Consider the following 21164-nt stretch of genomic DNA (forward strand, 5'->3'; position numbering starts at 1 on the left):
ATTTTTTGATGACTCCATAATTTCCCATTTTATATATATATATGTGAATATATATATCTATATATGAACATATATAGATATCTCACATCTTCTTTATCTATTCATCTGTTGATTGGCATCTAGGCTCTTTCCATAGTTTGGCCATTGTGAACATTGTTATAAGCACTGCGGTACAGGTGCCCCTTTGGATCACTACATTTGTATCTTTGGGGTAAATCCCTGGTAGTGCAATTGCTGGGTCATGGGGTAGCTCAAAAAGCTTTCAACTTTTTGTTGGAACCTCCACACTGTTTTCCAGAGTGGCTGCACTAGCTTGCAGTTGTACCAGAAGTGTAAGAGGGTTCTTCTTTCTCCACATCCTCACCAACATCTAGCATTTTCTGATTGTTAATTTTAGCCATTCTGATAGATGTGAGGTGGTATCTCATTGTGGTTTTGATTTGTATTTGTATTTCCCTGATGCCAAGTGATAGTGAGCATTTTTTCATGTGTCTCTTGGCCATTTGTATTTTTTCATAATATTTTATTTATTTGGCAGAGAGAGAGAGAGCCCACACAAGCAGGGGGAAGGGCAGAGGCAGAAGGAGAAGTGGGCTGCCTGCTGAGCGAGGAGCCTGGTGCAGGACTGGATCCCAGGACCCTGGGATCATGACCTGAGCCAAAGGCAGCCACTTCACCGACAGAGCCACCCAGGCGTCTCAGTTCTTTGGAGAAATGTCTGTTCACATCTTCTGCCCATTTCTTGTTTGGATTATTTGGTCTTTGGGGGTTGAAGTTGATAAGTTCCTTTTTTTTTTTTTTTTTTTTTTTTTTTTGAGTTTGATAAGTTCTTTATAGATTTTGGATACTAGCCCTTTATGTGATAGGACATTTGCAAATATCTTCTCCCATTCTGTTGGTTGTCTTTTGGTTTTGTCGACTGTTTCCTTCTCTGTGTAAAAGCTTTTTATCTTGATGAAGTCTCAATAGTTCATTTTTGCCTTTGTTTCCCTTGCCTTTGGAGACATGTCTATCAAGAAGTTGCTGTAGCTAGGGTCACAGAAGTTGCTGCCTGTGTTCTCTTCTAGGATTTTGACAGATTCCTGTCTCACATTTAGGTGTTTCATCCATTTTGAGTTTATTTTTATGTATGGTGTAAGAAAATGGTCCAGTTTTATTTTCCTGCATCTGGCTGTCCAATTTTCCGAACCCCATTTGTTGATGAGACAGTCTTTCCCACTGGATATTCTTTTCTGCTTTGTCAAAGATTACTTGACCACAAGGTCGAGGGTCCATTTTTGGGTTCTCTGTTCTGTTCCATTGATCTGTGTGTCTGTTTTTGTGCCAGTACCATACTGTCTTGATGATGACAGCTTTGTAATGGAACTTGTCTGGAATTGTGATGCCGCCAGCTTTGGTTTTCTTTTTCAACATTCCTTTGGCTATTCAGGGTCTTTTCTGGTTTGATACAAACTTAAGGATTATTTATTCCAGCCCTGTGAAAAAAGTTGATGGTATTTTGATAGGGGTCACATCTAATCCATTTTTTCTTTCAGTCCATGAGCATGGAACATTTTCCATTTCTTTGTGTCTTCCTCACTTTCTTTCATGAGTGTTCTATAGTTTTCTGAGTGTAGATCCTTTGCCTTTTTTGGTTAGGTTTATTCCTAGGTATCTTGGGTTTTGGGTGCAATTGTAAATGGAATTGACTCCTTAATTTCTCTTTCTTCTATCTTGTTGGTGTATAGAAATCCAACTGATTTTTGTTCATTGATTTATATCCTCTGACATTGCTAAATTTCTATATGAGTTCTAGCAATTTTGGAGTGCAGTCTTTTGGGTTTTCCGCATAGTGCCATGTCACCTGCAAAGAGTGAGAGTTTGACTTCTTCTTTGCTGATTTGGATGCCTTTTATTTCTTACTGTTTTCTGATTGCTGAAGCTAGGACTTCTACTACTGTGTTGAACAACAGTGGTGATAGTGTGCCTCACTGTCTTGTTTTTGACCTAAGGGAAAAGCTCCCAGTTTTTCCCTATTGAGGATGATATTCTTTCTGGGCTTTTCATAGATGGCTTTTATGATATTAAGGTATATTCCCTCTATCCCTACACTGTGAAGAGGATGCTGTACTTTGTCAAATGCTTTTTCTGCATCTATTGAGAGGATCATATAGTTCTTACCCTTTCTTTTATTAATATAGTGTATCACATTGATTGATTTGTGGGTGTTGAACTACCCTTGCAGCCCAGGAATAAATCCCACTTGGTTGTGGTGAATAATCCTTTTAATGTACTGTTAGATGCTATTGGCTAGTATCTTGGTGAGAATTTTTACATCCATGTTCATCAGGGATATTGGTCCATAATTCTCTTTTTTGGTGGATCTTTGTCTGGTTTTAGGAGCAAGGTAATGCTGGCCTCATAGAAAGAGTTTGGAAATTTTCCTTTCATTTCTATTTTTTGAAATCACTTCAGAAGGATAAGTATTAATTCTCCTTTTTTTTTTTTTTAAGATTTTATTTATTTATTTGACAGAAATCACAAGTAAGCAGAGAGGCAGGCAGAGAGAGAGGAGGAAGCAGGCTCCCCGCCGAGCAGAAAGCCCGATGTGGGGCTCGAACCCAGGACCTGGGATCATGACCTGAGCCGAAGGCAGCGGCTTAACCCACTGAGCCACCCAGGCACCCCTTAATTCTCCTTTCAATGTTTGGTAGAATTCCCTGGGAAGGCATCTGGTCCTGGACTCTTATTTGTTGGGAGATTTTTGATTATGGCTTCAGTTTCCTTGCTGGTTATGGGTCTTTTCAGGTTTTTATTTCTTCCTATTTCAGTTTTGGTAGTTTATATGTCTCTAGAAATGCATACATTTCTTCCAGATTGCGTAGTGTGTTGGCATGTAGTTGTTCATAATATGTTCTTACAATTGTTCATATTTCTTCAGTGTTGGTTGTGATCTCTCTTCTTTCATTCATGATTTTATTTATATGGGTTCTTCCTCTTTTCTTTTTGATAAGTCTGGCCACAGATTTGTTGATCCTATTAATTCTTTCTAAATTTTTAAAAATTAACATATAATGTATTATTTGTTTCAGGGATTTTAATTAATTCTTTCAGAGAAATAAATAATAAAAATAAATAAATAATAAATAAATAATAAATAAATAATAATAAAAAATAAATAAATAAATAAAAATAAAATAAATAAATAATTTTTTTTTTTTTAAAGATTTTTTATTTATTTATTTGACAGAGAGAGATCACAAGTAGACGGAGAGGCAGGCAGAGAGAGAGAGAGAGAGGGAAGCAGGCTTCTTGCTGAGCAGAGAGCCCGATGTGGGACTCGATCCCAGGACCCTGAGATCATGACCGGAGCCGAAGGCAGCGGCTTAACCCACTGAGCCACCCAGGCGCCCCAATAAATAAAATTTTTAAAAGAAAAATTCTTGTTCAATTTCCTGGTTGATCCATTCTTTCTTAAGTAGGAAGCTCTTCAGCCTCCATGTATCTGAGTTCTCTCCAGATTTCCTCTTGTGATTGAGTTCCAGTTTCTTTTCCTTTTCTTTTTTTTTAAAAAAGATTTTATTTATTTATTTGCCAGAGAGAGACACAGTGAGAGAGGGAACACAAGCAGGTGGAGTGTGAGGGAGAAGCAGGCTTCCCGCCAAGCAGGGAGTCCAATGTGGGGGTTGATCCCAGGACCCTTGCATCATGACCATCACCCAGGCACCCCTGAGTTCCAGTTTCAAAGCATTGTGGTCTGAAAATATGCAGGGTTGATCCTAGTCCTTTGGTATCAGTTGGGAACTGATTTGTGACCCAGTTTGGATCTGTTTTGGAGAAAGTTCCATGTGCAACTCGAGAAGAATGTGTATTCTGTTGCTTTAAGATGGAATATTTGGAATATATCTGTAAAGTACATCTGGTCCATTGTGTCATTCAAAGCCCTGTTTCCTTGTTGATCTTCTGCTTAGATGATCTGTCCATTTCAGCGAGTGGGGTGTTAAAGTCCCCTAGTATTATTGTATCGTTATCGATGTATTTATTTTTGTTATTAATTGGTTTATATAACTGACTGCTCCCATGTTTGGGGCATAAACATTTACAGTTCTTAGATCTTTTTGTTGAATGGATCCTTTAATTATGATATGGTGTCCTTCCTCATCTCCTATCAGGTCTTTGGTTTAAAGTCGGATTTTTCTGGGGCACTTGGGTGGCTCAGTCATTGGGCATCTGCCTTCGGCTCAGGTCATGATCCTGGAGTCCTGGGATCGAACCCTGTGTCAAGCTCCCTGCTAAGCAGGAAGCCTTCTACCTCTCCTGCTCCCCCTGCTTGTGTTCCCTCTCTCACTGTGTCTCTCTCTGTCAAATAAATAAATAAATAAAAATTTTAAAATAAAGTCTAATTGTCTGATAGAAGGATTGCCACCCCAGTGTTATTTTGGTGTCCATTAGCATGATAAAATGGTTTTCCACCCCCTCACTTTATTTACTTATTTATTTTAAATATTTTATTTATTTATTTGTCAGAGAGAGTGAGAGAGCACAAGCTGGGGGAGTGATAGGCAGAGGGAGAGGGAGAAGCAGCCTCTCTGTTGAGCAGGGAGCCCGATGTGGGACTTGATCCCAGAACCCTGGGATCATGATCTAAGACAAAGGTAGATGCTAAATGATTAAACCACCCAGACACCCCTCTACCCCCTCACTTTAAATCTGGAGGTGTCTTTGGGTCTAAAATGAGTCTCTTGAAAACAGCATAATGATGGGTCTTGCTTTTTTATCCAATTTGATTCCCTGTGTCTTTTGACTGGGGCATTTAGCCCATTTACATTCAGAGTAACTATTGAAAGATATGAATTTAGTGCCATTGTATTACCTGTAAAGTTATTGTTCTGTATATTATCTCTGTTCCTTTCTGGTCTGTGTTAATTCTGGGCTCTCTCTTTGCTTAAAGGGATCCCCTTTAATATTTTTGCAGGGCTGGTTTAGTGATCACAAATTCTTTTAGTTTGTTTGTCCTGGAAGCCTTTTATCTTTCTTTCTATTTTGAATGGCATCCTAGCTAGATAAAGTATTCTTGGCTGCATATTTTTCTCATTTAACACCCTGAATATATCATGCTTATCCTTTTCTGGCCTGCCAGGTCTCTCTGGACAGGTCTATTGCCAGTCTAATGTTTCTGCCCTTGTATTTTATGGACTTCTTGTCCCAAGCTGCTTTCACAATTTTTTTTTTTTTGTCCCTGAGATTTGCAAGTTTCACTATTATATGTTGGGGTTTTGGCCTATAGTTTATTGATTTTGAGGGGGGCTCTCTTTGCCTCCTGGGCTTGAATGCCTATTTCCCCACTTAGGGAAGTTCTCTGCTATAATTTGCTCCAGTATGCCTTCTGCCCCCCACTTCTCTTTCCTCTTCTGGGATCCCAATTATTCTAATACTGTTTCACTTTATAGTATCACTTATCTCTTGAATTCTCCCTTTGTGATCCCGTGATGGTTTATCTCTTTTTTTCTTAGTTTCTTTATTCTCCATCATTTTGTTTTCTATATCACTAATTCTCTCCTCTGCCTCATTTATCCTCACAGTTAGTGCCTCCATTTTCAATTGCATCTCATTAACAGCCTTTTTTAATTTCAACTTAATTAAATTTTGGTTCTTTTATTTCTCCAGAAAGGGATTCTCTAGTGTCTTCTATGCTTTTTTTTAAACCCAAGAGCCATCTTTATAATTGTTATTCTGAACTCTAGTTCAGGGGGAAAAAGCCATTATTGTATTCCCCTAGCGCTGGAGTTTTGCAGGTTACTATGATAAGTAAACTTGGTTTTAACCAATGTTCTTGCTGTTCTTCTTGGGGAGGGGCCTGTTGTGTGATTCTTAATTGTCTGTGCCCTGTGGAACCTGTGTACTGCCCTTGCCAGGGGTCAGGCTAAGTAATCTGCTCCACATTGCTCCCTGTGGCTTTTGTTCCCTGAAGAATTTCCATGCCACTTTAGAGGATGAGAATGAAAATGGCAGCCTTCCAGTCTCTAGCCCCAGAGCTGAGAGCTTGGGGCCCCACTCCTTAGTGTGCCCTTAAGGAAAAGCAGTTAGTCACTCCTGTCTCCCTGGTCTCTGTCCTCACTCTGTGCTCACCCAGCTGGTGACCGACTGTTTTTGTATCAGGCATTTGACTTTGTTTCAAGTCTCCAAACCCTGAAGACTCCCGCAGTGCACAACCACTCCTCCCGGGGGAATGGGGTGTCTCGCTGTGGTTCTGCCACTTGCTGGGCCCCTGTTCTGAGCACAGTGGTCCGATTGTACTGCAGTTCATGATTTATTGCAACCCCGAGCTAGAGCCCACTCCTGCCACACTGATTGCAGCTGGCTTCCCTGCTCCAGTGCTTGGGAACTCTGTCACGCTCAGGTACCCCCAGTCTTCCTGTGACCCTGGGGATCCTCAGACCACACTGTCCCAGCTAGGGTTCCACCCACGCCTAGCCACTTAAGTGATGTTCCTCACCAGAACAGACTTCCAAAAGCACTATTGTTTTAGGGCTTACTGCTCTCTAGACCTGCTGTGGGACTGACACCTGGGTGGCTCAGTTGATTAAGCATCTGCCTTAGGCTTGAGTCATAATCCCAGGGTCCTAGGATTGAGTCTCGCATCAGCCTCCTTGTTTTGCAGGGAGCCCACTTCTCTCTGCTTGCCGCTCCACCTGCTTTCTCTCTCTCTCTTTCTCTGACAAATAAATAAAGTTGAAAAAAAAAAGCTGGTACAAAAGTAGAAAGCATGCATGATGATAGTCCTCAGTGGATATCACATCTTTGATTTTTCTTGGCCTCCTCTCTTGTTTTGGTGGATATCCTCTAGTATATTCCTGAGAAAGGATGTATAACAAGTAAACTTTATTAAATTCTCCATTCTGAAAATATAATTATGCTAGCTTTACTCTTGGTTAATAGTTGGTCTAGGAGTAGAATTCTAAGTTGGAAATAATTTCCTTCACGACTTTGAAGGTATTACTCTTATCACCTATATCCAGTGTTGTTCTCACAGTCCAAAACTGTTCAGAATCCTAATCAATTATATGTCATTCCTTCCACCCCGTCCACCCCGGAAGTTCGTCAGAGTTTCCCTTTGTTCTCAAGGTTCTGAAACTTAACTATGATGTAACTTTCTGTTGGTCTATTTTCATTCATTTTTCTAGGTACTTATTGGGTCCTTTGTTCTGGAAAATTTTTTTTTTTAAGATTTTATTTATCCATTTTAGAGAAAGTGAGCAGGGCAGGGGAGGAGCAGAGGGAGAGACTCCAAAGCAGGCTCTGTGCTGAGCCCAGAGCCCAACTTTGGTCTCAATCCCATGATTCCGGATATCATGACCTGAGCTGAAATTAAGAGCCAGAGGCTCAAGGGACTGAGCCACCCAGGTGCCCCTGATCTGGAAATCTTTTGACACTTCAGGAACATTTCTGGAATTATGCCATTAATCATTTTATCCCCCTGTTTTCTCCTTCTCTCTGGAATTTTGTTCTTTAGATAGTGAACATCTTAGACTGACTGTCTAAAGTTTCTTGTCTTTTATCTTTCTTTGCGTTTTTATCTCTATGTCTTTTTGTTCTTTCTGGGAGATTTCTGCAGCTTTATCTTTCTGTCTCTGTTTTGCTATCAAGATTTTAACTTCCAAGGCTCATTTTTGTCCTCAAATATACATTTTTTAAAAGATTTGTTCATCAGAGAGACGTTTGCACACATGGGAGTGCAACTTGGGGGAGGGATAGGGGAAGGGGCGGGGAGAGAGAGAGAGAGAATCTCAAGTGGACTCCATGGGGAAGCAGAGCCTGACACAGGACTTGATTTCACCATCCTGAGATCATGACCTTGAGCCAAAATCAAGAGTCAGATGCTTAACCAACTGAGCCACCCAGGTGTGCCTGAATATTCATTTTTAAAATGTAATATGCCATTGTAAGTATCTCATCTCACTGCGAATCTGTGCTCTCCAGGTTGTCTTTTCTTTTTGTTTGTGTGGTCTCTGTCCTGCTTGTTAGATGTGTTTCTCAGCTATGTAGTCCTTGATTGTAAGTTCTTATCTGGGGACAAAAAGGTGATTGACAGCTTGAATTATATAGGTGGGACTTACTAACTTTCAGCAACAATATAGAATGATGTTGGTGGGCCTTTTTTGCGGGGGAATTGCTCATGTAAATTTCCTTGGGTTTTTCCTCTTCTGCTGGCAGGATTCCTCAGAGAATATTCTTCCAGTGTCCTGCATGAGATTTCTAGGGTTAAGTGCTGGAAGATGGCTGAGCAGATTCTCAATACTGAGATATTCACAGGACAGTACTATTTTTAGAATAGAATAATATATGCCCTCAACTCAACCAGTCAGTCCACCATGCACAGACTTACTGTCTTACCCTTTCTAGAGATTAACTTCTGGATTCTTTCTGGGGATGGGAAGGAGGTAAGTAGGCAGGGAGGAAGATCTGCTTCTCAATCAGCTTTTACTCATTTCTGCTTATTTTAGCACAACTATCCATCCCCAGTTCCAGATCCTTCTGTAGACTCTGCAGTATCATCAGACTGATTCTCTGCTTTCCTCACAGTTGGATTAGGATTTATCTTTTTTAGCTCTGCTAATTTAGTTTCAGCTTGTCTGTCTGCTTTCTAATTTCCAGAAATTTGGTGTTGCTATCCCTTCTCCCATTCTCCCTTCTTTGCAGATTTAGAATTTTTAATTAATTTATTTATTTATTTATTTAAAAAATTTTTTTAAATTTATTTTCAGCGTAACAGTACTCATTGTTTTTGCACCACACCCAGTGCTCCATGCAATCCGTGCCCTCTCCAATACCCACCACCTGGTTCCCTCAACCTCCTACCCCCCGCCCCTTCAAAACCCTCAGATTGTTTTTCAGAGTCCATAGTCTCTCATGGTTCACCTCCCCTTCCAATTTCCCTCATCTCCCTTCTTCTCTCTAACTCCCCTTGTCCTCCAGGCTATTTGTTATGCTCCACAAATAAGTGAAACCATATGATAATTGACTCTCTCTGCTTGACTTATTTCACTCAGCATAATCTCTTCCAGTCCCGTCCATGTTGCTACAAAAGTTGGGTATTCATCCTTTCTGATGGAGGCATAATACTCCATAGTGTATATGGACCACATCTTCCTTATCCATTCGTCCGTTGAAGGGCATCTTGGTTCTTTCCACAGTTTGGCGACCGTGGCAATTGCTGCTATAAACATTGGGGTACAGACGGCCCTTCTTTTCACTACATCTGTATCTTCAGGGTAAATACCCAGTAGTGCAATTGCAGGGTCATAGGGAAGCTCTATTTTTAATTTCTTGAGGAATCTCCACACTGTTCTCCAAAGAGGCTGCACCAACTTGCATTCCCACCAACAGTGTAAGAGGGTTCCCCTTTCTCCACATCCTCTCCAACACATGTTGTTTCCTGTCTTGCTAATTTTGGCAATTCTAACTGGTGTAAGGTGGTATCTCAAGGTGGTTTTAATTTGAATTTTCCTGATGGCTAGTGATGATGAACATTTTTTCATGTGTCTGATAGCCATTTGTATGTCTTCATTGGAGAAGTGTCTGTTCATAGCTTCTGCCCATTTTTTTATATGATTGTCTGTTTTGTGTGTGTTGAGTTTGAGGAGTTCTTTATAGATCCTGGATATCAACCTTTTGTCTGTACTGTCATCTGCAAATATCTTCTCCCATTCCGTGGGTTGCCTCTTTGTTTTGTTGACTGTTTCCTTTGCTGTGCAGAAGCTTTTGATTTTGATGAAGTCCCAAAAGTTCATTTTCGCTTTTATTTATTTATTTTTTAAGTAAGCTCTGTACCCAGCATTTTTAAGTAAGCTCTATACCCCGAGATCAAGAGTTGCATGCTCCACCAGCTGAGCCAGCCAACTGCCCCAGTAGATTAATGTTTGTATTTATTTATTTATTTTCTTTATTCATTTATTTATTTTCAGATTAATGTTTTTTAAAAAGATATTTTCATTGTAGCGTTAGTAGGATATGGGGAAAGTGAAATTAAATATGTTCAGTGTACCATCTAACTTGGAAATTATGAAGTTTATATTAAGAAGGACTGTTTGGGTTGTAAATAATGGAAACCCAGTTCAAACTAGCTTAGGGAGAAGAGTTATTGGCTCCAGAACCTGAGAAGAGTAGCTTACAGGATTGAAAGAAGAAGTGCATGAACCATAACTTTAAGTTCTGGTCCTATCAAGCCAGAACTCTCAGTATCACCAGGATGCCATAAAAGCTGTATGTGTGTATCTGTGTGATCTGTTTCATGAGTGCATGGTTTTATTTTGCAGATAGATTCTTACCTCGTCTGGAAAAGCTGGCTGCATACAGAATGTATATCTTCCCTCTTTCATAATCTCATTGGAAAGAGAACCCTCTTTTCCTTTTATTTAATATAAATATGAGACTCTTACTGATTGGCTTTGGTCACTTGATTACCCCTAATCCAGATGGAATGAGGGAAGAGTTTTCTAGAAGAAAAGGGGTACTTTTACCAGAACAAGGGGAGTAAGATGGCATAGAGTAGACCAAAAATTAGTAGCTACCATAGTCCCCTCTTGATGAGCTTTCCATATTTTTCACTGTTACAAACAATGTTGCACTGATACATGTGGGGTAAATTCTTATAAGTGGAATTGCTAGGTCAGTTGGATTTTTATTATTGACAGATGTTGTGAGATTGATCATCAAAAAGATTGTATCAATGTACATTCCCACAAGCTGTTTGAGAGTCCATTTCCCCATACCCTGGCCAAACTGGGCATTATTAATCTTTTCATGTTTTTTCTAGTCCGTAGGTAAGAAGTAGTATCTCATTATTTTAATTTGTATTTTTTTTTTAGATTTTTTATTTATTTACTTGACAGACAGAGATCACAAGTAGGCAGAGAGGCAGGCAGAAAGAGAGGAGGAAGCAGGTTCCCCGCTGAGTAGAGAGCCCGATGTGGGGCTCGATTCCAGGACCCTGGGATCATGACCTGAGCCGAAGGCAGAGGCTTAACCCACTGAGCCACCCAGGTGCCCCTAATTTGTATTTTTTAATTATTAAAAAGTGTTTAAAAATTTTTTTTAAAGATTTTATTTATTTATTTGACAGAGGGAGAGATCACAAGTGGGCAAAAGGCAGACAGATAGAGAGGGGGAAGCAGGCTCCCCACTGAGCAGAGAGCTGGACGTGGGGCTTGATCCTAGGACCCTGAGATCATGACCTAGGCGAAGGCAGAAGCTAATCCACTGAGCCACCCAGGCACCCCTGATAGTGATATTTTAAGCTACTTATCTACTTGTCTCCTTTTTCTTTTTTTACCATTTATTTTATCTCCTAGTATCTCGGAAAAGGAAAGCCAAGAACTGGGAAGATGAAGACTTTTATGATAGTGATGATGACACCTTTCTTGATAGAACCGGCCTGGTTGAAAAGAAGCGTCTGAACCGAATGAAAAAAGCTGGGAAGATCGATGAGAAGCCAGAGACCTTTGAATCATTGGCAAGTTTTATTTATATTATTTATTTATTTATAAATTTATTTGATTTTTAAATAAGATAATGTATTATTCAAATTTGTTTTATAATTATAATTTTTAAAGCAGTAGCTTGAAATCTGGTCTGAAATATAACTTTCTTGATTTATTTTATTTTTAAAGATTATTTATTTATTTATTTGACAACGAGAGAGAGAGAGAGAGATCACAAGTAGACAGAGCAGCACGTGGGTGGGGCGGGAAGCCAGCTCCCTGCTGAGCAGAGAACCTCATGTGGGGCTCGATCCCAGGACCCTGAGATCATGACCTGAGCTGAAGGCAGACGCTTAACCTACTGAGCCACCCAGGCACCCCAACTTTCTTGATTTTAAATTTGATTGTAACAACAGTATTACCCAAGTTGGAAAAAATTTGGCTTGCTGCTAGAGACTCTGTCCACCTGTAGGTGGATATTGATGCATGAATGAGTATTCTTTGGATATTATGTTAAAACTACGAAAAAAAAGGAAAAAGTTCCAAATTGGGCCATTCTGAGGTGAAATCAACTTTAGACTTTTGGCAGTCAAGAATTGTGAAAGGAATTTTGAGGAGTGGGGCGCCTGGGTGGCTCAGTGGTTTAGGCCACTGCCTTCAGCTCAGGTCATGATCTCAGGGTCCTGGGATCGAGTCCCACATTGGGCTCTCTGCTCGGCAGGGAGCCTGCTTTCCTCCCTCTCTCTGCCTGCCTCTCTGTCTACTTGTGATCTCTCTCTGTCAAATAAATAAATAAAATCTTAAAAAAAAAAAAAAGGAATTTTGAGGAGTATAGTTTGGTAATAGTCTTAAACTATATATCCTTCATGAAACTATCGTAAGTTACCCTGTATTTTCACTATATTAAGTAACATTCAGAGAGCTTTAAAACATTACCCAACATCTGTTTTTTTGATTCATCAATGAAAACAAATGCCTTGAGTTCTTTCTTTTGAGTAATGTCAAGTCTGTATTCTATACATATATTTTGTTTAATTCTGAGTTAATTCAGAAGTTAACTCAATTCGGATTAAATAAGCATATGAAAATTGTTAACTCCATAAGATGCAGATTCAACTGGAAATTCTAAATGAATCCTCTTAAACCTTGTAACAATAATGAAAATAAGAGGAGGAAGACAGAAAAGCTACCATGTTTTGAAAGAAGAAAAACATTTGCTGACCCTGTTAATTTGGGTGTTACAGGTTGCAAAGTTAAATGATGCTGAAAAGGAACTCTCTGAAATTTCTGAGAAACTGAAAGCCTCAAGCAAAGGTAAGTTAATGACCCATTAAATAAGTCTGTAGTAGGCATCTGCCATATGTAGTGCCCTCTGCCAGCACTGAAGCTAGTTAATAAGATATACAGAACATGGAACCTTTCTTTTTCTTTTTTTTTTTTTTAAGATTTTATTAATTTATTTGACAGAGAGAGATCACAAGTAGGCAGAGAGAGAGAGAGGAGGAAGCAGGCTCCCTGCTGAGCAGAGAGCCCGATGCGGGGCTTGATCCCAGGACCCTGAGACCATGACCTGAGCCAAAGGCAGAGGCTTAACCCACTGAGCCACCCAGGCACCTCAACATGGAACCTTTCTAAGGAACAACACAGCATCTTGGTATTAGAAAGAACATTATAAATTATTTCGTTTAAACTCTTTGTGTAATAGATGAGGAAAATGAAGCCCAATGAGGCAAAATGATGTCTCAAGGTCTTCAAGCTATAACCTGTTTTCTTATTCCCAATATGAGTAGTGTTCTCTGACCAGTTTTATGTGAATGACTTTTTTTTTTTTTTAAGATTTATTTGTGTTTTTTTTGAGAGGGAAAGAGTATGCAGCAGGGGAGGAGGGCAGAGGGAGGAGAGTGAGAATCCCAAGCAGACTCCCTGCTGAGTGTGGAGCCCGAAACAGGGCTTGATCTCATGGCCCTGAAATCATGACCTGAGCCAGAATCAAGAGTTGGACGCTCGACCGACTGAGCCACCCAAGCACCCCTGTTAGTGACTTTTCTCTGGAAACTTTGGCTGAATTTTAAATTATTTGAGGCCATTTTTCTGAACATATATTATTCCTTTCTTGGACAGCCCTGTCAGAGTCACCATCTCAGGACTCTTTAGAGGCATTTATGTCAGAAATGAAATCCGGGAGTGCATTGGATGGTGTGTCTCGGAAGAAACTTCACCTGAGAACTTTTGAACTGAGGAAAGAACAACAAAGACTTAAGGGATTGATAAAAATTGTAAAGCCAGCAGAGATTCCAGAGCTGAAAAAGTAAGTCTTAGTTATACTTGAAATTTTAAATAAGCATGGTTGCATAGATAACATTTTGAATTGTGTTATTTTCTTAATCATTAGAGAATAGAAATAAAATGTAAGAAACCCTGTAAAGCGCAGGAGGCAGTGATTTCATAGAGTCAAAGCCATTTCATTCGTGAGATACAGACTGCTGTAGGGCTTTTAGAGAAAACTCTAGTGATTCCTCTTTCATTGGAAGGCTTTTTTTTTTTATATAAGATTTTATTTATCTGACAGAGAGTGAGAGAACACAAGCAGGGGGAGTGCAGAGGGAGAGGGAGAGGGGGAAGCAGGCTTCCTGCTGAGCAGGGAGCTTGATGCAGGGCTCGATCCTAGAACCCTGGGATCATGACCTGTGCCGAAAGCAGACCCTTAACTGAGTGAGCCAGCCAGGTGCCCCAAGGCTCTGAATTTTTTACTTAATCTTTTAATGTGGAGTAAATTTCTTTAAAGAGCAACATGCCAAAAGGCTGATTTTGGTAATACATAAAGACCTTGAGTAAGTATTCAACCATCTACCAAAGAGAAAAATGGGAAAAGGGTATCAACTGACAGGCCGCTGGAGAAGAAATACAAATAACTCTTAAATGTATTTTAAAAAATGCTCTATCTTGTTCATAAGAGAAATACAAATATAATAATGTAATGCCATTTTTTAATCTATGATTTTAAAACCACAGATGAAAAAAATACAAGTGCAGATTGTCATTTTTGTACCTGGTTTGTCATTCCTAAGAACCAGTTGATAACTTCAGTGTATTTAAATACCTTTTTAAAAAAATATCTTATTTATTTATTTATTTGAGAGAGAGAAAGAGAGGGAACACAAGCAGGGGAGCAGCAGAGGGAGAGGGACAATCAGGCGCCTAGCTTAGCACAGGGACCGATCATGATCTGAACTGAAATCAAGAACTGGTTTCCCAATTGATTAAGCCACCCAAGAGCCCCTATACTTAAATTCTTTTTTAAAATATACTTAAATACTTTTAAAGTGGAATTTCTTCTTTTAAAATGGGGGAATGCATAATCCCCTAAAGTTGATTTTATTAGTTAACTTTGATTTTGTGAGAATTATTGGAAGAAATTAACCTAAATCCATTTTTCTGAGTAATTTGTAAACAAGATTTTGGGAATAGTTTTTCCCAGATTTAGCTAATGTTTGTGAGTGTGTGAATGTTTGTATGGTGTGTGTGTGTGTGTGAGAGAGAGAGAGAGAATAAGATCCAGTCTTTCAATTTGACAGTATTTTCAAATTTTGTTCTTTGTGGTATCAACAAATTTTGAAAATGTTGAGTAGGTTGCTATGGAAATGAGCAACTCCTAGGAAGCACAGTTCAGGTAGGCATCTCAAAAAGTGGTATTGCCTAGGTGGGATCACTCATGTATGAAGGCAAGTAACTCACTTAGGAAGTTTCTTGTTTTCTTTTGGTCTGTGCTGTCCTGTACAGCACCCGGTAGTCTTCTGTGATATTAAAATTAAATGAAATTAAAAATTCAGTTCTTCATTCAAGTTAGTCACAATTCAAGTCCTCAATAGCCACATGTGGCTAGTGGCTACTATATTGGACAGCACAGATGTAGAACAGTTCTGTTTGGATGGTGCTGCTTAAGTAGGCTCAGCATGGAGCCCAGCTTGGGGCTTAAACTCAACCACCCAGAGATCAAGACCTCAGTTGACATCAAGACCTGAGCTGAGATCAAGAGTTGACCACTTAAACGACTGAGCCACCAGGTGCCCCATGGACAGTGCTGCTTAGATTGTCAGTAAGCATTTATGTAGCCCTTTACAAATGTGTGCAAAACCTGTAATTTGATGCTGGGGGTGTTACATAGATGAATATCTAGATATTGGGAGGCACTTTTTTGTTTAAAGATTTTATTTATTTGACAGACAGAGATCACAAGTAGGCAGAGAGGCAGGCAGAGAGAGAGGTGGAGGCAGGGTCCCTGCTGAGCAGAGAGCCTGACGCAGGGCTCGATCCCAGGACCCTGGGATCATGACCCGAGCTGAAGGCAGAGGCTTAACCCACTGAGCCACCCAGGTGCCCCGGCACTTTTTTTTATGGGGATATAAAGGTAAAATGTTCCTGGAGCCCTTGATCATCTGTACAAAAAATCCCCAAATTACTAGTAGGTTTGTTAAAAGATTGATGTGTAGTTTGGATATTTCATATAGTGATTCGTAGGTCAGTCCACAAAGGCTGTCATCCAAGTGGTATTTCATTTACTGATAGTGAGGAGGCAGGTTAGCACTCAACTTAGACTCCCTGGCTTTCGCTTTCAGCTCTATGAATTATTTTTGGGCATTTAGAGGCAAGTTATGTAGTTTCTTTGATCCTTGCTTCCTCATCTGTAAATTAGAAGTACTATTGATGTTGAAAGATGACATGAATAGGGGTGCCTGGGGCTCAGTCCGTTGGGCATCCGACTCTTGGTTTCTTGGTTTTGGCTTGGGTCATGATCTTCAGGTCATGGAATCAAGCCCCACATTGGGCTCTGTGATTCGCAGTGAGTCCTGGGATTCGCTCTCTCCCTCTGCACCCCACCCCCCACTCATGGGCTCTCTTTCTTGCTCCTGAAATAAAACCCTTAAAAAGGGAAAAATGACATGAATAGCACTTGACAAACTGCTGGCCTATGTGTATTATTATTGTCACCATTGTCCTATTTCTGTTATACCTAGCAGCTATTTGTAACATTGTATTTGTGGAGAAAGGATGAAAACTCCTGAGGCATAGTTCAGGGTAAACAAATAACAGTGAGTTTTATTCTAACTCCAAAATCCTTTCCCTTGGTAAGTCATCCCTGTGAGAGGGGTATGTCAGTGTCCTCTAGAGCCTCCCCTCTTGCTGTGTGTGTGTCTGCTTAGTTTTTCCTCCCTTTCCTACTTTAGATCCTGGCTTTTAGATGTGTGTACCTTTTTCCTCCTCTTTTTGAGGATTGAACTTCCAAACTTTCTACCTAACACCTTTCTCCCCTGACCCAAGCAGCTCTTTATTGTGATCCCGTCTTCTGCCTTTTCATCTCCCTGGGTTGTCTTTGCTTGTCCTCCAGACCAGCCAAGCTGTTTATTGGAGCTAAAAAATATCTGTGTTGCTCTTGACTTTTTCTGTGTATGCCAGAATCTTCCTGAGGCCTTTGGGGAGGGGCTGTGAAGGATAGTATTTGGCAAAGGGTCTTTAAATCCCACGTAGGATTCTTCTGGTGTTTTGGATAAAATCTTGGCCTCACCGGAATAAATGTGTATAATTGTTCTTTCTTCTTAGGACTGAAAGTCAGGCTACAGATGTGGAAAACAAAGCTAAAAAGCTTACATTGCCTCTCTTTGGTGCCATGAAAGGAGGAAGCAAATTCAAATTAAAAACGGGAACAGTAGGGGTAAGTTGTGGGTCATGGTGTTAAACTTTTCGCTCTTCAGTCAGTTTGCATGTAACTAATTTGTACATTGAACATCAGTTTATTAATTTGTGATGAATGTTGCATTTAAGAAATGTCTCTTTTCCGGGTGGGTGGATATTGTAACATTCGGACTCTGCTAACATTTGTTAGTCATGTAGTCCCTGCACCTGGCCCTGCCATATGGCATTCCTAACTTCATTTAATCCCTCTAACACTTTGTGACGTGTGGCAATTACCACCTCTCGCAGGTGAGGAAACAGTGTCAGAGAGGTTAAATACGAGATCGCATCATCATTAAGTGATTACTAGACTGGCAAGCAAATCCAGGTCCTCTGTTTCTTGAGTTTTGTGATCTTTCTACTGTCCTCTAGCACTTCACTGGTGAATGTGTTTCCTTTGCATATATCCCTCTTTACAGATTCAGCTTTTAAAAGGTCTCATCACCTAAAGAGCAGAACCTTGTGTGTTAGCGTGCAAGGGCTGCCCTAACCAAACACCATAGACTGGGTGGTTTAAATGACAGAAATTTAATTTTCTGACAATTCTGGAGCCTGGGTCCAAGATCGGCATGCCTTGGTTTCCCCTGAGGTGTCTTTCCTTGGCTTGGAGATGGCTGCCCTCTTCCTGCATTTTCCTGTGGTCTTCCCTTTGTGCACTTGCACCCATGGGATCACCCTTACAAGAACACCTGTCATCTTGGGTTAGGGCCCCAGTCTAACTGCTTTCTTTTAACTTGCCCCTTTAAAAATTTAATCTATAAATATGTTTACATTCTGAGGTACTGGCGGTTAGGACTTCAACATACAAATTTTGTGGGGACAGAATTCAGTCCCCAGGACCTTGAATTAGGGCAAACTGCCCTCTGGTGGCAGAAGCCTGAAGTCTCAGGTTCACCTGAGAGGCAGGCTTTTCTGTGAGGGTGAGGGGAGAGGAGGTGCTTATGTTTAGTTAGAGGAAAAACTCTTTACTAAAAAAGCTCTCTAAAGAGGTTTACTGAATTCAATCCTATATTTTTAAAATGATATTCCCAACATATACTTTGGTATTCTCCATTCCTTAAGCTTCAATCAACCTTTTCTTTTTCTAATAATTTTATTAAAAGGTTTTTTTTTTTTAAAGATTTTATTTATTTATTTGACAGACAGAGATCACAAGTAGGCAGAGAGGCAGGCGGAGAGAGAGAGAGAGGAGGAAGCAGGCTCCCCACAGAGCAGAGAGCCCGATGCGGGGCTCAATGCCAGGACCCTGGGATCATGACCTTAGCCGAAGGCAGAGGCTTTAACCCACTGAGCCACCCAGGCGCCCCTATTAAAAGGTTTTGATTAGAATATTTGGCTTTATTCTTCAAGAAATGTCTTCAGAGGGCACCTGGGTGGTACAGTCAGTTGAGCATCCAACTCTTGGTTTCAGCTCAGGTCATGATCTCAGGGTTATGAGATCGAGCCCCAGGTCAGGCTCCTAGCTCAGTGCAGAGTCTGCCTGAGATTCTCTCCCTCTCCCTTTGCCCCTCTCCCTGCTCTCTCTCTTTCTGTCTCTCTTTCTCTAAAATAAATAAATAAATCTTAAAAAAAGAAATGTCTTCAGGATCTGTTTTACTGATTTACATGTCTCATTTCTTTGAAATTGTGTTAAATCTACAATGAAAAAGCTGCACAAATGATCTGTTTCTTAGAAATGTGTGTCTGATTTACCCCTGGAAGATTTTGTAATGAATTACGATCCTTTAACACCATGAGGGGTGACAGGACAGAATTCCTGCAGCTGGCACCTGCAATAAATGTTAGTTCCCACAAGCTGTTTCAAGTGTCCCATACTTAATATTCTTTTGACCCTAGAAACTAATAGAGGTATGTGTTAAGCGTCCATAGATGGGCAAAATCTCATGTGCAAGTCCTCTTTCCAGCAGAATTGCAGGGTTCATCAGCCTAGAGAGGTTAGATATTTCACATATTTAGCTTAATCTCCTTGAAGAGATTTGTCTCTGTCATTATGTAGCACTATTTGTTCATGATTTGTTTCTTTCATAGAAGTTACCCCCTAAGCGTCCAGAACTCCCTCCAGCTTTATTGAGAATGAAGGATGAGCCCGAAGTAGAAGAGGAGGAGGAAGAGGAAGAGGACGAGGAGGGGGAAAAGGAGGGAGATGAAAGGGGGAAAATGGAGGCTGGAAGCAGTAGGCTGCAGCGCGAGACAGAGCCAGAAGATGCAGTGCAGGACGTGAGGCCTCCCACTGACTTCACCTGTTCTAAAGAGACAAAAGCCCATGGTAATATTTTTCTCCTTCTTCCCATGCTGTTCAGTGGGGCGTCTGCATTGATTGTGCTTAGGTTTGGAAAGCAGAGCCAGTTCTTTCTTGTGTATTTTGACTTTGTGGCACTTTATGGTATGGGATACAGCTGACTCTGGAAACATACTTTCTTGGTCTTTCTTTGACTGTTTGTCATTATTTATCCTCATTGCAAAGCAAGAGCAGGCATTTCCAGTCTATTCCAGAATTATGGAACATTGAAAGCTGTGGAATCTGAAACCACAGCTGCTGTGGAACAGCCCAGAGCTGCTACCATTGTGTGATTGGTGGGCAGTGGAAGAGGGTGCATGATGGGGCCTGATCAGGTAGTCTCAGGGTAAACGTCCCCTTGGTCATTATTTTCCCCATCCCTAAAACAGAGGCTAAGCATCACACTTCTTAGGAAGCATAGCACCTTATTCATCTTTTTGTCCATGGTACCTAGTCCATGGTACCTAGCGGAAAACCTGGCACACCGTACTCACCCACCTCAGCCAAGATTTGACGGCAAATGACAAAAGAGGGAAGTGATTGGTTTGTAAATATGTTTTCTTCCGATTATGAGGAAGATGTATTAATTTTTAGAAACTTTGGCTCACACATAAAAGTCCAAAGAAGAAAAGGGAAATCTCCTGAAGTCTCACCCCCAGAGATCATTGTTCATCTTTTCAGTATCTTGTCCCTTGTCAACTGCAGGAGTTACTTTCCTGCAGGGTGGCCAACCCGTCTGGCATTGTTAAGACTTCACAGAAAATAGGGCGCATGAGGAAAAACAGAACAAAAACTGACATGAAATATGCATGGGAATGCATGCATGTTGCTTTCAAAACAAACCTGGCTTATCTTCATAAAGGCCATGCCTGGTATGGAGGCCTTCTCTTGAATCATTCTTAGTTGTTTGAGAAAGAAAAGTTTCTGTTTTTTCATCTGTGAAGAGCTCTTTTGTTTTTGCATGCTCCTTTGTTTAGTTACTGGCAAAATGCTTAGCCTTTTCAAACAGGTACTTACACATACTTTTTTTGTGAGTCCAATCTTTGATCCATACCTTGTGAGGGTGGCGTATAAACAGATGAGCAGGAGGCCGAGCAATAAGGATTGTATTTTTTTTGTTTAGGGACCACAAGAAATATGTGTATAGAAATAGCAGATTTTAAAATTTGGTAAAGACACATTACTGAGTAAATCTGCAGTTGATTAGGGATTACTCTAGGCCTCTTTTTCTTTTTTCAGTGTTAGGATTGTATTGTATATGCTGTTTTATAACCTATTTTTTTCTATGTCTTAAAATACTCTTTTAAAATGTGGAGTCAAATGAGGAGCACAGTGGTCCATCACATGCTGGTGCCGTGATTTATTTAATCACCCCCTATTGTTAGACCTGAACATAATTTATTATTTTTGCTATCTTAAACATATTGTATATATAATAAATCTTGGTACTCATCTCTGATTGTTTTCTTTGAATATGTTCCTGGAAATAGAATTTCTGGGCCAAGGAATATGTACATTTTTAAGGCTTTTGGTAAGTGGTGCTGAAAAGTTTTAACTCAGAGTTGGCCAGTTTTTAAAGTGGAAAATTGATTTCTCTGTTAAACATATGGAGGCACATTTTTTTTGAAAATCTAATTAAGGTTATTGAAGCTAATGATAGCAAAGCTGGATGATTATGTATTTATGTAGCTTTTCTT

The 21164-nt window shown here is 40.2% G+C and overlaps 1 protein-coding gene across 1 annotated transcript in view; it reads left to right on the forward strand.

Moving 5' to 3' along the window:
* SLC4A1AP (solute carrier family 4 member 1 adaptor protein) overlaps window positions 1-21164 on the forward strand; it is a 33454-nt gene that overhangs the window by 6556 nt on the left and 5734 nt on the right. The window contains exons 6-10 of the mRNA XM_047744751.1: window positions 11331-11491; window positions 12704-12773; window positions 13581-13767; window positions 17058-17169; window positions 19218-19455. Coding sequence (XP_047600707.1) covers window positions 11331-11491; window positions 12704-12773; window positions 13581-13767; window positions 17058-17169; window positions 19218-19455 — 768 coding nt within the window. The remainder of the gene's footprint in view (window positions 1-11330; window positions 11492-12703; window positions 12774-13580; window positions 13768-17057; window positions 17170-19217; window positions 19456-21164) is intronic.

This window comes from Lutra lutra, chromosome 9 (assembly GCF_902655055.1).
Source record: "Lutra lutra chromosome 9, mLutLut1.2, whole genome shotgun sequence".
Taxonomy (NCBI): Eukaryota; Metazoa; Chordata; class Mammalia; order Carnivora; family Mustelidae; genus Lutra; species Lutra lutra.